The 11,994-nt window shown below is 52.2% G+C and overlaps 5 protein-coding genes across 5 annotated transcripts; 3 read left to right on the top strand and 2 right to left on the bottom strand.

Moving 5' to 3' along the window:
• Window positions 1–959: 959 nt before the first annotated feature.
• On the top strand, window positions 960–3,909 carry TERG_02144 (uncharacterized protein; the record flags this gene model as incomplete). The annotated part of the gene is made up of 3 exons (XM_003237375.1): window positions 960–1,050; window positions 1,104–3,256; window positions 3,313–3,909. 3 exons carry the CDS (start codon window positions 960–962, stop codon window positions 3,907–3,909), a joined length of 2,841 nt encoding a protein of 946 aa, XP_003237423.1.
• Window positions 3,910–4,095: 186 nt separating this feature from the next.
• TERG_02143 (uncharacterized protein) lies at window positions 4,096–5,184 on the bottom strand (the record flags this gene model as incomplete). The annotated part of the gene is made up of 1 exon (XM_003237374.1): window positions 4,096–5,184. One exon carries the CDS (start codon window positions 5,182–5,184, stop codon window positions 4,096–4,098), a length of 1,089 nt encoding a protein of 362 aa, XP_003237422.1.
• Window positions 5,185–5,511: 327 nt separating this feature from the next.
• Window positions 5,512–6,336, bottom strand: TERG_02142 (uncharacterized protein; the record flags this gene model as incomplete). The annotated part of the gene is made up of 3 exons (XM_003237373.1): window positions 5,512–5,844; window positions 5,940–6,132; window positions 6,239–6,336. The coding sequence occupies 3 exons, from the start codon at window positions 6,334–6,336 to the stop codon at window positions 5,512–5,514; spliced, it is 624 nt and encodes a 207-aa protein (XP_003237421.1).
• Window positions 6,337–7,122: 786 nt separating this feature from the next.
• TERG_02141 (uncharacterized protein) lies at window positions 7,123–9,544 on the top strand (the record flags this gene model as incomplete). The annotated part of the gene is made up of 1 exon (XM_003237372.2): window positions 7,123–9,544. The coding sequence occupies exon 1, from the start codon at window positions 7,847–7,849 to the stop codon at window positions 9,542–9,544; it is 1,698 nt and encodes a 565-aa protein (XP_003237420.1). The 5' UTR covers window positions 7,123–7,846.
• Window positions 9,545–10,256: 712 nt separating this feature from the next.
• Window positions 10,257–11,542, top strand: TERG_02140 (uncharacterized protein; the record flags this gene model as incomplete). Its single annotated transcript, XM_047747866.1, has 4 exons — window positions 10,257–10,320; window positions 10,686–10,775; window positions 10,834–11,408; window positions 11,537–11,542. The coding sequence occupies 4 exons, from the start codon at window positions 10,257–10,259 to the stop codon at window positions 11,540–11,542; spliced, it is 735 nt and encodes a 244-aa protein (XP_047603833.1).
• Window positions 11,543–11,994: the final 452 nt, after the last annotated feature.

The following is an 11,994-nucleotide window of genomic DNA, read 5'->3' as shown; positions in this document are numbered from 1 at the left end:
GGGGGATGCTTAGTAAGGCTGGGACTAGGACTAGGAAGAGGACTTGAAGACGACAAGAAGAAGAGACTTAAGTAGAGGAAGAAGAGAGGAAGAAGAGAGGAAGAAGAGACTCACCGCAAGGTCGTTGGGCAGGAAGAGAAGAAGAGAAGAAAGACCAGAGAGAAAAGAAGATAATAGAAAGTAATAATAAAAGAGAAGAAGAGAAGAAGAGAAGGCGAGAAGAAGGCGAGGTTGGTTGGGCAGCGGTGAGGGCTTAGTCAGGGCTTAGTAAGGAGAGGAAGGAGAGATAACCTTGGAAGACAGCCTAAACCTAAGCCTGAGTCTAAGCCTGACCTGCTATCTCTTAGCCTGCGTTGTCACTATGTATACAGCTGTCATCGTCATCTCATCTCAACTTTTCGTCTTCTTTTCTTCTTCTCTTGTTATTTTCTTGTGTTTTTCTTGTGATTTTCTTTTTTTCTTTTTTTCTTTATTTTTCTTTTTTCTTTATTTTCACTCGTCACATCCACTAACCGCTTCAGGCTTAGCGGGTCCTTTTTTTAGGGACGTCAAAGTGGGGATAATTAGTAATATGTTATTAATACTACTGACTAATAAATGACTAAGTGAAGTCACATGATGCTACTCCCGTCGCTGCCAACTTCGAGGCTTCTTCAGCTTCATCTCTTCTCTTTCCGGCCTCTTTTTGCTGCTGCTGGCTCGATCTCGCTGTCCAGCAACTGCTCGTCTTCAGTCACTCTCAAGAGGCATCTCATCTTATTCTCTTCTCATCATTCTTCTTCTTCTTCTTCTTCTTCTTCTGCTGGTAACTAAATACCCTTTCTCCCTCTGCTCCTCTTTGTCTTCATCTCCAGTCATGTCTTCTGCTGCCTCTATCTTTGCCTCCTTGACTCTTCCTCTACTCTCTGCTTCCTCCTTCTCCTTCCTTCTGCCTCCTCCTCTAACGAGATGCTAGCTTCATGGACTACGAGTCCTTCTCTCCGCCAGCGCCCAAGGCGGAGCCCAGGTGGGCCGACGAGGATCCCTTCCACCACGACTTCCGCCGCTCTCGTACGTCTCTCTTCTACTTCTTCTTATTTGACGGCAATGCTAATGGTTTGTAGCTGACAGGAGGAGGAGACGCTCCAGGAGCCCGGCCGCCATAGACAGGTACCAGCCAGAGAGAGAGGTGCGCGACAGAGACAGAGACAGAGACCGGCGAGAGGACTACTACAGCCGCCGCCGTCACCCGTCCCCCGGCGCTGCAAACATAGACAGATACATCCCGGGCCAGCAAGATGGATCTTCTTCTTCTTCTTTAACGTCTTCTAAGCCTGTGCCGCGCTCAAATCCCATCCCCGCCCCCCTCACCCTCGACTACCAGGTCGGGTTCAACTACTTCGCCGAGTGGTGGCGCACTGAGAACGCCATCAAGGAAGAGAAAGAACGGGTCCGACATGGCCTCCCTCCTACCGCTACCAGACGGGTCAAGGGCGAGAGAGAGGCCAGGGAAGACAGAGACCGTGAACGGGCCCAGATACAGACCGCCTACGACGCCTACAAGGCGGACCTGCAGATGAAGCTCGCCAGGCAGTTTGTCCAGATGCACAGGGCCGAAGAGTGGTTCAGAGAGCGCTACGTGCCCGACATACGCGACCCGTTCAGACAGAGACTCGCCCAGTTCCGCGTCTCGGCATATGACCAGTGGTGTGCAGACCTTGCATCCGGCGTCTTTGACGAGTTCACCCTTGAAGGCATCTACAAGAGCGAAAGTGATGGAGCCGGAGGCATAGTCGAGAAGGAAGAAGGCGAAGCAACGGCCGTGGGTGAGACGCTGGGCGTGCTCGACCTGGTGCCTGCGCGCGGAGCAGATCTCAGAGACGACTCCATCCTCCAGCCGGCCTTGCTCATCAAGACCCTTGCGCCCAATGTCAGTCGCGAGAAGATAGAAGAGTTCTGCAGAGAGCATCTCGGTGAAGTCGACGGCGGGTTCAGGTGGCTCAGCTTGAGTGATCCCAACCCGTCAAAGAAGTACCATCGCATAGGCTGGATCATGCTACATCCCACAACCGCAGATGATACCGCTGCTGCTGCTGCTGCCGTTGTCGACCGGGGAGACGGGCGAGACGAAGAAGAGGAAGAAGAGGAAGGGGAGATGGATTCCGAAAGAGCAGACCAGAAGAATACCTCTGCTGCTTCACAGTCCCTCGCCGAACGAGCCCTGGAAGCCGTCAATGGCAAGACCATCACAGATCCCGTCAGAGGTGACTTTGTCTGCCATGTCGGTGTCCATGTCCCGCCCGCCAACCCGCGCAAGAAGGCCCTCTGGGACCTCTTCTCGGCCCCCGAGCGCATAGAGCGAGACCTCGACCTTGCTCGCAGGGTCGTAGCCAAGTTCGACGCTGCCATGGACGCCGCAGATGGCATGGCCAGGATAGAAGAGCGCGTAGAAGACCTGCGCGGCAAGGGCTGGCTCCAGCCTCCCGTCAGCGGACCAGTCAAAGTAAAACACAACAACAGCAGCAACAACAACCACAACAGCCATCTCGACCCTGAAGCAGACATGATCCTCCTCGACGACGGGGATACACCCGGCAAAATGGAGGAAGAGGGTGAAGACGCAGACCTCGATGACTCCGACGAGATAGACACAGAAGACCTGCTCGCAAAGAAGAAAACCCTCGACCTCACCGTCGAATACCTCCGCCGCGTCCACAACTTCTGTCTCTACTGCGTCTTCGAGTCCGATTCCGTCCACGAGCTCGTCCGCAAGTGTCCCGGCGGCCACCTGCGCCGGCCTCGCTCCGGCCTCTCCACCCACGCCAAATCAGCCGCCCGTGCAAGCGCGATAGGCGCCCCCTACCCGTCCAAAAAGGACTCCACCAACACAGTAGCCGCCGGAGCCGCCGCTCACAACAATAACAACGACGAAGAGGAAGAAGGTGAAGCACCCGCCTCGCCCGCAGAGGAGAAGAAACCGCCGCGCTTCTCGTCCAAGAGCGAACAGCAGATCTACCGCGCTTTCAACTGGGTGCGTACCTTTGAGGATAAGCTCATGCAGATCCTCGAGCCGGAGAATGTAGATCTCAAGAAGCTTGGAGGCAAACCCGTCGACGAAGCCGTCGAAGATGAACTCGCTCGCTTCGTCAAGCAGGAAGACGAATCCAAGTTCCGCTGCAAGGTACCCGAGTGCACCAAGCTCTTCAAGGCGCATAATTTCTGGCGCAAGCACGTCGAGAAGCGCCACGAGGAGTGGTTCGCCGAGATAAAGCACGAGGTTGGTCTACAATATCTTACACTTAATGTCTTGCCTGTTACTAACGAACGTCGTAGCTCTCTCTTGTAAACGCCTACGCCCTCGATCCAGCACACATCTCACCCACCCGCTCCGACGCAGCTAGCAATGGCCACTTCCCCTTCCCCCCAGGCCACATACCCGCCGGCACCCCGCGCGGATTCAACTACAACACCATGCCCTTCATCTCCAACGCAGCCTCCTTCAACGGCATGTCCGTCGCCAACCACGCTGCCGGCTCTAACCCCATGCTCAACATGCTCCCGCACGACAGCCTGCATCACCATCCGCACCATCCAGGCGTCATCCGGCGCGGCGCAGGCCGCTACGCTCACTCCCATCGCTCCGGACCCTACGATCGCCGAACAACCCGGCATCCCATGTCCGGTCCACCGGGAGCAGGCCGGTTGTCCCCTTCTCGCTCGATGTTCGGACGTGTCTCCATGCCGATTCCAGCAGGTCATCCGGCCACCGCGCTTATGGGTGCTGGTGCGCCAGGTGTGCCGGGCGGACGATGGGATGCAGCCGCGCAGCAGGCAATGGGGCCCAAGGAAGCCGTGCAGGGCCGCAGCTTGAAGAGTTACGAGGATCTCGATGCCGTCGGGGGTGCGGGAGGAGGAGAACTCAACTACTAACCTATTCCCTTCCATCTTCCCTCCCATCTCTAGCTATTTATCTTCACCACCTACATCTACCTACCTACCTACCTACATTGCATTCTCTTGTCTTTCATATGTCTGTCTGTCTGTCCGTCGGTTGCCGTCATATCAGTGTACGCTACAAAGTTATCTCAAAAAATAAATCTCCATTAATCTATTCTCTTATATCCGTATCACCGCCCGCTCACCTGCATCCCGCCACTCCACGCCTTCCAAACACCCTATCGCCCTATCACTAGCCATGTACAGAACAAGGTACATCGCGCCCACCACCTCTCCCCACGTACACACTCGAACCTCCACAGCCCGACCTCCTCCATCCCGCTGCTCCTCCGCAACACACCACACCCCCCACCCTGCCCGGCCCGAACCCACGTACTCACCCAAATACCCCCAGAACCGCATGAACCGCTCAGCACTCCACCCCCGACCACCATCGACTACAAGAGGTATGCGTAGAAACCAGTATCCGCGCTCACACACCCGGAGGTCTCGCGCGGTATACCCCGGCGCGTACCGACGGGATAATTTCGGATGGGAAAGGAGCATGCGCAGCGCGGGCGTGAGATGCGTTTTGAACCGCGCTGTGGACGACGGGACAGGGTGAGGCGGATGAATCTCCATTGGGAAATGCAGTTCATCGCTTACCACATCTGTATGCGTGGGCTGGGAAGCTTCCTGCGTAGATACCTGCGACTGCACGCGTTCCTCCTCCTGCTCCGACAGGGTTGTGCTCTCAGATGAAATGGAAATATATACCGGTACAGGCTTAATAGGCGATGCGTTGGGCGTGGTATTCCGCTCTATACCCGTCCATGTCAACGGCGGCGTAGGCGTGGGCGTCGGCGTCGGCGTCGGCGTCGGCGTATCCGTTCGATCAGACTCGGCTTCCGAGTAACGTATGGGCGAACCACCCTCTGAATCAGGCACGGTTGACGGAGGTGTTGGCGTAGGCGCGGGCGTGGGCGTGCCATCCTGCGCTTCCGGCCCAGACAGTGCTTCCTGCGTACATGGCCAGGAACTACTGAACGATCCGAAGGTGGTTTCGCCTTCGTCCTTGCTTGATAGGGAGGGAGGCGCTTCTTCGTCCAGTGGCGTGAGACGCGTTCGTCTGCCGGGCTCGAAGGCTAGACATGCCGAGGCGTGCGAGCGGTATCTCGTGTCGTCTCGTACGCTGCCGGGAGCGGATATGTGGACTAATACCTCGACGGAGCTGGAGTTGGAGCTGGAGCTGGTCGAGAGCTGGGACATTAAGGATCAAGGAGCGAGGGGGAGGAAGGTATGTGTTGGCAATGGGCTGTTCAGGGGACTCGGACCAGGGCCGACGTGCATTTTGTGTATGCCTGTATGTGCTGATGGTTGGTATGGTAGGTATGTAGTTATCTTGCCGGCGAGGTTGGCAAGCTGGTGGTTTGGAAGAATGTAGGAGATTTCACTGATGTGGACGAACTAGTTAGCGCGTGGAGCCTGCGGCCTGCGGCTATTAATTTCCTCTACACGCCATTGGACGATAGCCGCTTGACGATACTCTGTTCCTGCTCCATACATATTTAGAGTACTCCATATTTATCCAATAGCCTATGCAAAGACTATACACGAAATTCCTTTGTGAGGGTCCGACTCGATCACAGTTTTCGGACAAGATGAATGCCCCCTAAGCCACTCGATATTGTTGAACTCTTCATACACCTCCCTGATTCTGTGAGTATTTGGCTCGAGCGTGATAAAAGCGACACCCGCGATAGGCAGCATGCCAGGCCGAGATTCAGCATGCAGCGTAAACCTGAATGCGATGGAGTAGCAGCCGTGGTCCCAGGCCATCACATCAATGATGCCGCCCGCAGCGGACAGGTCGTTTTCATTAAGATGGCAGAAAAGTTCATTTCTGTTATAGAATACAGGGAGTGAGATCTGGATACATGGATTAGCACGCTCTTCTGTTTGCTGCATTCACCTATCACTGCCTAATACAATGGGTAAGGGAGAAGAGGAGGAAACAGGCATACCATGCGACCGCCGTTGACACTGTTCTGGCTCTCAGAAAATAGACGAAAGCTTTCGTCAAACAGTTCATGCTGTTTCTCGTATTTCCGAGATATCTTTACATCAATCCATTTCTGAAGGACCACTTCGGCTTCCGCCCTTGTCAAGCATTGACTTTTTGGAGCCTCGGTTGGAACTGACTCGTGGGAGCGACCGCTAGGAATAGTTAGCTAGAGAACAAATTACACCTAAATTGAACATTGGCTCTTTAAATTTGCCGCTTTTGCAGCCGAATTCCATTCCCGATAGGAACAAATTATACCTGTTGAAAGATACTGAGAACTCCAGCTTTTCAAAGAATGCTAGGCTCAGAAACAGCACCAACAAGGCGAAGACGCTGATAATTGGTTTGCGACCCATATTTTGCATGTCCTGAATTCGGTGTCGAATTTTCAGGCCAACTGCTATATTCCAGTGTGCTGCCTTTATATACACCGATTATCGATAGAGAATCTGACGTAGCCAGAAAGTATATGTGAAGGTAGCGGTCCGCGACTCTCTTCAGGCCCAAAATATGATCGCAACCCAGGACTCCGTTGGATTCTGTTGAAGTTAGGCGTAGTTCTCTCTCCCGGCTCATCAAAACAAGTGGTATAGACAGTTGATGCTCTCCACCACCTCTATGCTCGCCACGCATGAAATGGACTGAAGCTTTAGAGTTTCCATCGTGATGCCCTAACCAAGCGGTACCAGACTTGCCCCTTTTTTTGCCTTCCTTCCTGCGTCATCGACCTCCCAGAGACATCGCCTCCAGTGCTCTAACCCGCGACATAGTCAGCATCAGTGATGCGCGTATCAGAGAATTCATATGGAGCGAGGAAGAGACACGAGACGTCAAGAGCCTCCTTGTGTAACCACATCTTGGACGTAAAAGCACGGCTGTATCCTGCATGCTGCACGTCAAGTCAACGCAGACGCTGGAAGATTGTCCAAAAGTCCTTTCCTGCGCTTTTGCGTTTGAAAACGTTTATTTACCTCTTGCCCTTTCCGCTTTTGGTTGGGCGGTGAACACGCAGGGACGAAAGGGGTTGGCAGAATGACTAAGCGCAGAAATTTTTAACGTTTTTAGTATCCGAATTATGCTTAAATCTCAACGGGCGATTCTCATTGGTCAATCATGTTGATACTCGACTGCAACGTCCGCCTTCGAGGGATTCGGACGCTTTTCGCTGCTTCACCGGACTGGAAAGAAGATACCATAATGGGGACTACGGGTAGGCCGTGGCTCTCTGGAAGCATGGAGAGTGGCTGCAGAGGCTACGACTCTACCCATCAACAAATGGGTAAAGACCTGCAACGGAATGCAACGGCCTGCTGCTACTTAAATACCCCTGGGGCTATTTTGACGAAGTCGCTGCGCCGTGATAGTATATATCTATGGCGAATATGATATCTATGTAGAGTTTTCAGTTTGATGGTGGTTGGAGACTTTCTGGATGCCACCAAATCCGATCCAGCGCGCAACCCGCCTTTACTTTGGATCAAGGGGGTCGATGACGTCCATGACTTTTTTGAGTCAACTCGGGGTATATGTATGAACCCTTCTCTCTTCAAATGAGATGCCCACCCAACACACAATCTCCTGCCGGCACCCTCTACACGATACCCTCTACACCATACCCTCTACACCATACCCTCCACACCATATTCTCGACACCATACCCTTTCTCCATACCCTCTACATCATACCCTCTACACCATACCCCTCTACACTTTACCATTTACTCCATACCACCGACTTACAACCGCTCACTCGCCAAAATATCCGCATCTAATACACTACAACTATTCTAAACTCATACAGACAATTTCAAACTTATACCGTCCTAATCCCCCTTAAACCTCCTCCTAAAACACCGATTCACTCATAATGGGCCGGGTTCTGTTTCTTCCAGCTGAAATTCGCTGCATGATCGCTGAAGAGTGCGACCGAAAGTCCCTGCTCTCCCTTTCATTAGTGTCAACAGACTTTCGTGAGCCAGCTCAGCGAGCACTCTTCCGTTCGATACATGAAACGGTCGAGAGGCAGTCAGATGTTAGAGCCCTAGGAAGGCCTGGAGCAATTAACCAATACAGAACCTCCTGGATTCAACTACTGCTTCGTACGATCCTTGAATGCCCACGGTTCGCCAGATACGTCAGACATGTTCATACTCCAGTTCAAGACGATTGGATCCCCGTTCCACTCTACGACGATAATAAAGAGAACATCATCCAAAGCCGTAAAAGAGTTGTACCCCGTAAATTCATAGACCTAGGTCTCAAGCGCAGGGACGAAAAGCCCTTCCTTCAACATAATAAGACATGGAACAAGATCTGGCGTGCCGCTCTCTTCCAAGGCAACGACGAAGCAATGCTGGCCGTAGCTCTATCTCAGTTTGACCTTCTTACATCGATAGATATATCGCCAGAATTGTTCTACTACTCCCAATTCATAGCCCCCATGTTGGCCTGCCTGTCTTCACCGATTCCCGGGTACAACCATTTCCCTCGGCTTCAACATGTGTCGCTTTGCATAAGAGACACTCGCCATCACTCGGGAGAGTTAGGATCGGCCTCTGGGAAATTTGCAATCATGAAATACCATAATATCAGGACACTAGAGTTGAGTGCTCACGACAGCCATATGAACATCATGCGAAAAGATCTTTTTAATACACACCGGTACCTTACCACTCTCCGTCTCAAGTTCTGCGATTTATCCATCTCCGCGGTCGGAGATATCCTGAACTATACACCAGCCTTAAAGGTCTTCGAGTGTTGCTTGCTCCGTGAATACTCATCCAATACTCATCAAGTCTATAACCACCAGTCGCTGGTGCCCTCCGAGCTTGACTTTGGACAGTTGGCTATAGACCTTCGAAAGGTCGCCGGCACCTTAGAGGAGCTTACCATAGGCGTTTCCTGGAGTAGCATGGGATTCTATGCGTACGAAGAAGACCCCAGCTGGTTCCGCGGCATCCCAGTTTACTCGCTCAGACACTTAGAGCATCTCTCGTACCTAGAGATACCCGTAGAAATATTGATAGGCTTGCGTCCGTGGACTGGTTCCTTGCTTTCCTGGACCCTCCCACCGAACCTGGAGTCCCTGGTTCTGATAGATACGCTTCCATACCCTTACCGTGAGGATTATTTGCAGAATTACAGTGTAATGCCCGTCATGAACCAATTAAAGGTCTATCTTACAAACAAACCTCCCGGGTTCCGAAAAGTGACAGTGAAAGCCTATGTTACGCTGGAGCTCAATCAATTCCACAACTGTGAGCACGAAGTACGGAAATATATGGACATTGATGAGGTCCGATCGCTTGCCGTGTCTCTGACTGATCGTGGTATCACTCTGGAGATCGACTTTCACTGGACGGAATATGATGAAGTGTCCACCTTATGGAGAGCCACCTACAGCCCCAAAATGTCAAAGGAGGTCTCCAACCTCGGCCTTCGCTATATTAGCGTAGATACAGCAACAGATGATGATGATGATGATGAGGAGGAGGAGGAGGAGGAGGAGGAGGAGGAGGAGGAGGAGGAAACAGAGAGTGACACCTCTGAGTCTGGTTCCGCTTAGTTCCTTGCTCGATCATTAGTTATTTTAATCCCCAGTTTCACTTTCCTGCACCCACAACCGCCCCATACCACCGTCCCAAGTTGATCTGCTGAAATTCCCCCCAAATTGACCTGCTTTATCACCCCCAAATGTGCTAATTTTTTGTGTCTTTCGATCTTTTTTTGATATGCGACTTTCAGGAAATACGCCAAGTAAGCGTGGCGGTACTGCTGACTAATGTATTATAACCTTCTTGTCCAATAGCATCACAAAAATACAAAAAAATATCGGCTCACCTTGTTGTGAGTTGTATAAAATACCGCTCCCCCTTGGCCCGCAGTCTGCATTTTTCTCTTAATATCTTGTAGAAGAACGAGAGAACCGACAACCACAGAGTAAAAAGCGAGATAGAGGCCAACTGCTTGCGGCCCCGATCAGAAGCGCAGAACCGTCGAGCGGTGCGAGTTATCGGACCATCTGCGGCCGGGATCGATAGCTGGATCTGCCTCCGCCGTACGGAGCACGCTGCTCCCGCGATCTCCAGCTAGCTAGCGGGCTGGCCAGGGTGTGCAAGCGCTCAGCCACCAACGTCAGCCAGCTGCTGAACGGTCCCCGATATTTAGAGCGACCCCCAGGCCCGTCTACCTGGTCCATATCACACAGCCTTGAGAGGACATAAAGCCACGGCGGCCGGTTAATTCGCCTGTTTCCGAATCGTTATCGGTCTTTGAAGATGGCCTCAGGCGCACCGCAGGCCAGTCCCGACGCTAATAGCGTGCCCACCGGCATCGATCCAGGTACGTCTGCAGCTGTCCGTCTCGTATTACACAATGCTTGCTTTATAAATGTTCTATCTACCTTGGTAATACCTTTCTTTTATTGTCGCATGTATGCACGTTTGGGATTTTATATGGGGTATATATGGCCGTCATTTCGGCTGGATTCGTTGCGTGGGGATGTGTTTCTTTCAATGTCGTCCTCTGTGCCCTCCAAGGGGTTGCAGAACATGGCTTTGATACGGACACTTACAGTCAATGCACCTGTTTCCGCCTATGATGGGTCAGCTCAAGGCGTATTCATAAACGGGAGACTCATCTCTTGCCTACGACCCCTGAGCTTAACCGATCATGTGGCGGAAACAACTCTGCGTCTGCTTGCTTAGGGCCTCCAATTGTTCCCATCAAGAAGCCGTCGTTGGCGAATTTACCATTTATCAGAAACTTCAGTGACCCGCTAAAGAAGTTACCTAACGGTAAGTTGGGGCAGTCTATTCTGTTTCATTCGGATTTTGTTCTGATATCTCAATACAGATGGACAGCAAGGACAGCCGAAGCGTCGTGGTCCTAAGCCAGATAGCAAGCCAGCCCAGACTAGAAGACAGGAATTGAACAGACAAGCACAAAGGACACACCGCGAGCGCAAGGAACAGTATATCCGGGCCCTAGAGGTGGAAATAACCCGCCTGAGAGAGGGTTATGCCACTGATATCGAAGGCGCAAACGTGTCCATCATGCAGCAGAAACAAGCTCTAGAGGAGCTGAGAGACGAGAATCGAATGCTAAAGGAGATCCTTGCATCTCACGGAATCAACTTCGAGGCTGAATTGGAGAAACGCGGCGCTCCCGTCCAGAGTACCCCGCAGGAGAGTAGCTATGGAGGCAGCGTCGCACCTTCACTCTCTCAAACAGCCCCTGATATAGGCAACATGAACTACCTAGGTACTCCAGAGGCCTCCATCTCCGGTCGAAGCCCTGGAACCACTACATCGGAAATGGCGCAGCTGCCGGCCGTTGGGTCCAATAACCCATACTTTGAATCGGCAATTCCTGTGCCCGCTACGGGTAATGCTTTATCATCTAGTGACATTGGTGGCGGATCTGCCTTGGTCAGTAGCACCCCTGGTGTGTTTGATGTTGATCCGCAGCTTGGGATAGATTTTGTCCTTCAGTGAGTGGCTAGATTTTGATCACAGAACAAAGAACTACCTCTCTAACCGCAGTATAATAACTACAGTCTTGAAAAGCCATGCAACTGGCACTTGGAATTCCTTTGCCGCAGGGCACACGACGACGAGAACCAAGAAGCAGTCTCCGGACACTCACTGATGGCAACATGTCCAACATCGTCGGTCATAGCCAACACCAAACGAGGCCAAACCTATGAAACCAAAACCTACGACCTCCCGCCTGCAAACCTGAATACGCTACTCAACCTCAGCAAGCAGTTGGTAACGGACGATGAGATCACTCCGATCATGGCGCTGCAGCTTCTTCGAAACCATGACGCATACCCTTATCTGACCCGCGAGGACGTTGCACATATAATGAGTGATCTAGCGGCAAAAGTCCGCTGCTACGGGTTTGGTGCTGTCCTTGAAAACTTCGAGGTAATGGACTCGCTAAATAGTGTGTTGACAAGCAAGATGGACTATGCGATTGCCAGTTATGACGGCAGCTCGTCGTTAATTTCTC

Source organism: Trichophyton rubrum (assembly GCF_000151425.1).
Source record: "Trichophyton rubrum CBS 118892 genomic scaffold supercont2.2, whole genome shotgun sequence".
NCBI classification, from domain to species: Eukaryota; Fungi; Ascomycota; class Eurotiomycetes; order Onygenales; family Arthrodermataceae; genus Trichophyton; species Trichophyton rubrum.
The sequence above is the reverse complement of the archived record's forward strand: the minus strand, read 5'-3'. Positions and strand labels throughout refer to the sequence as shown.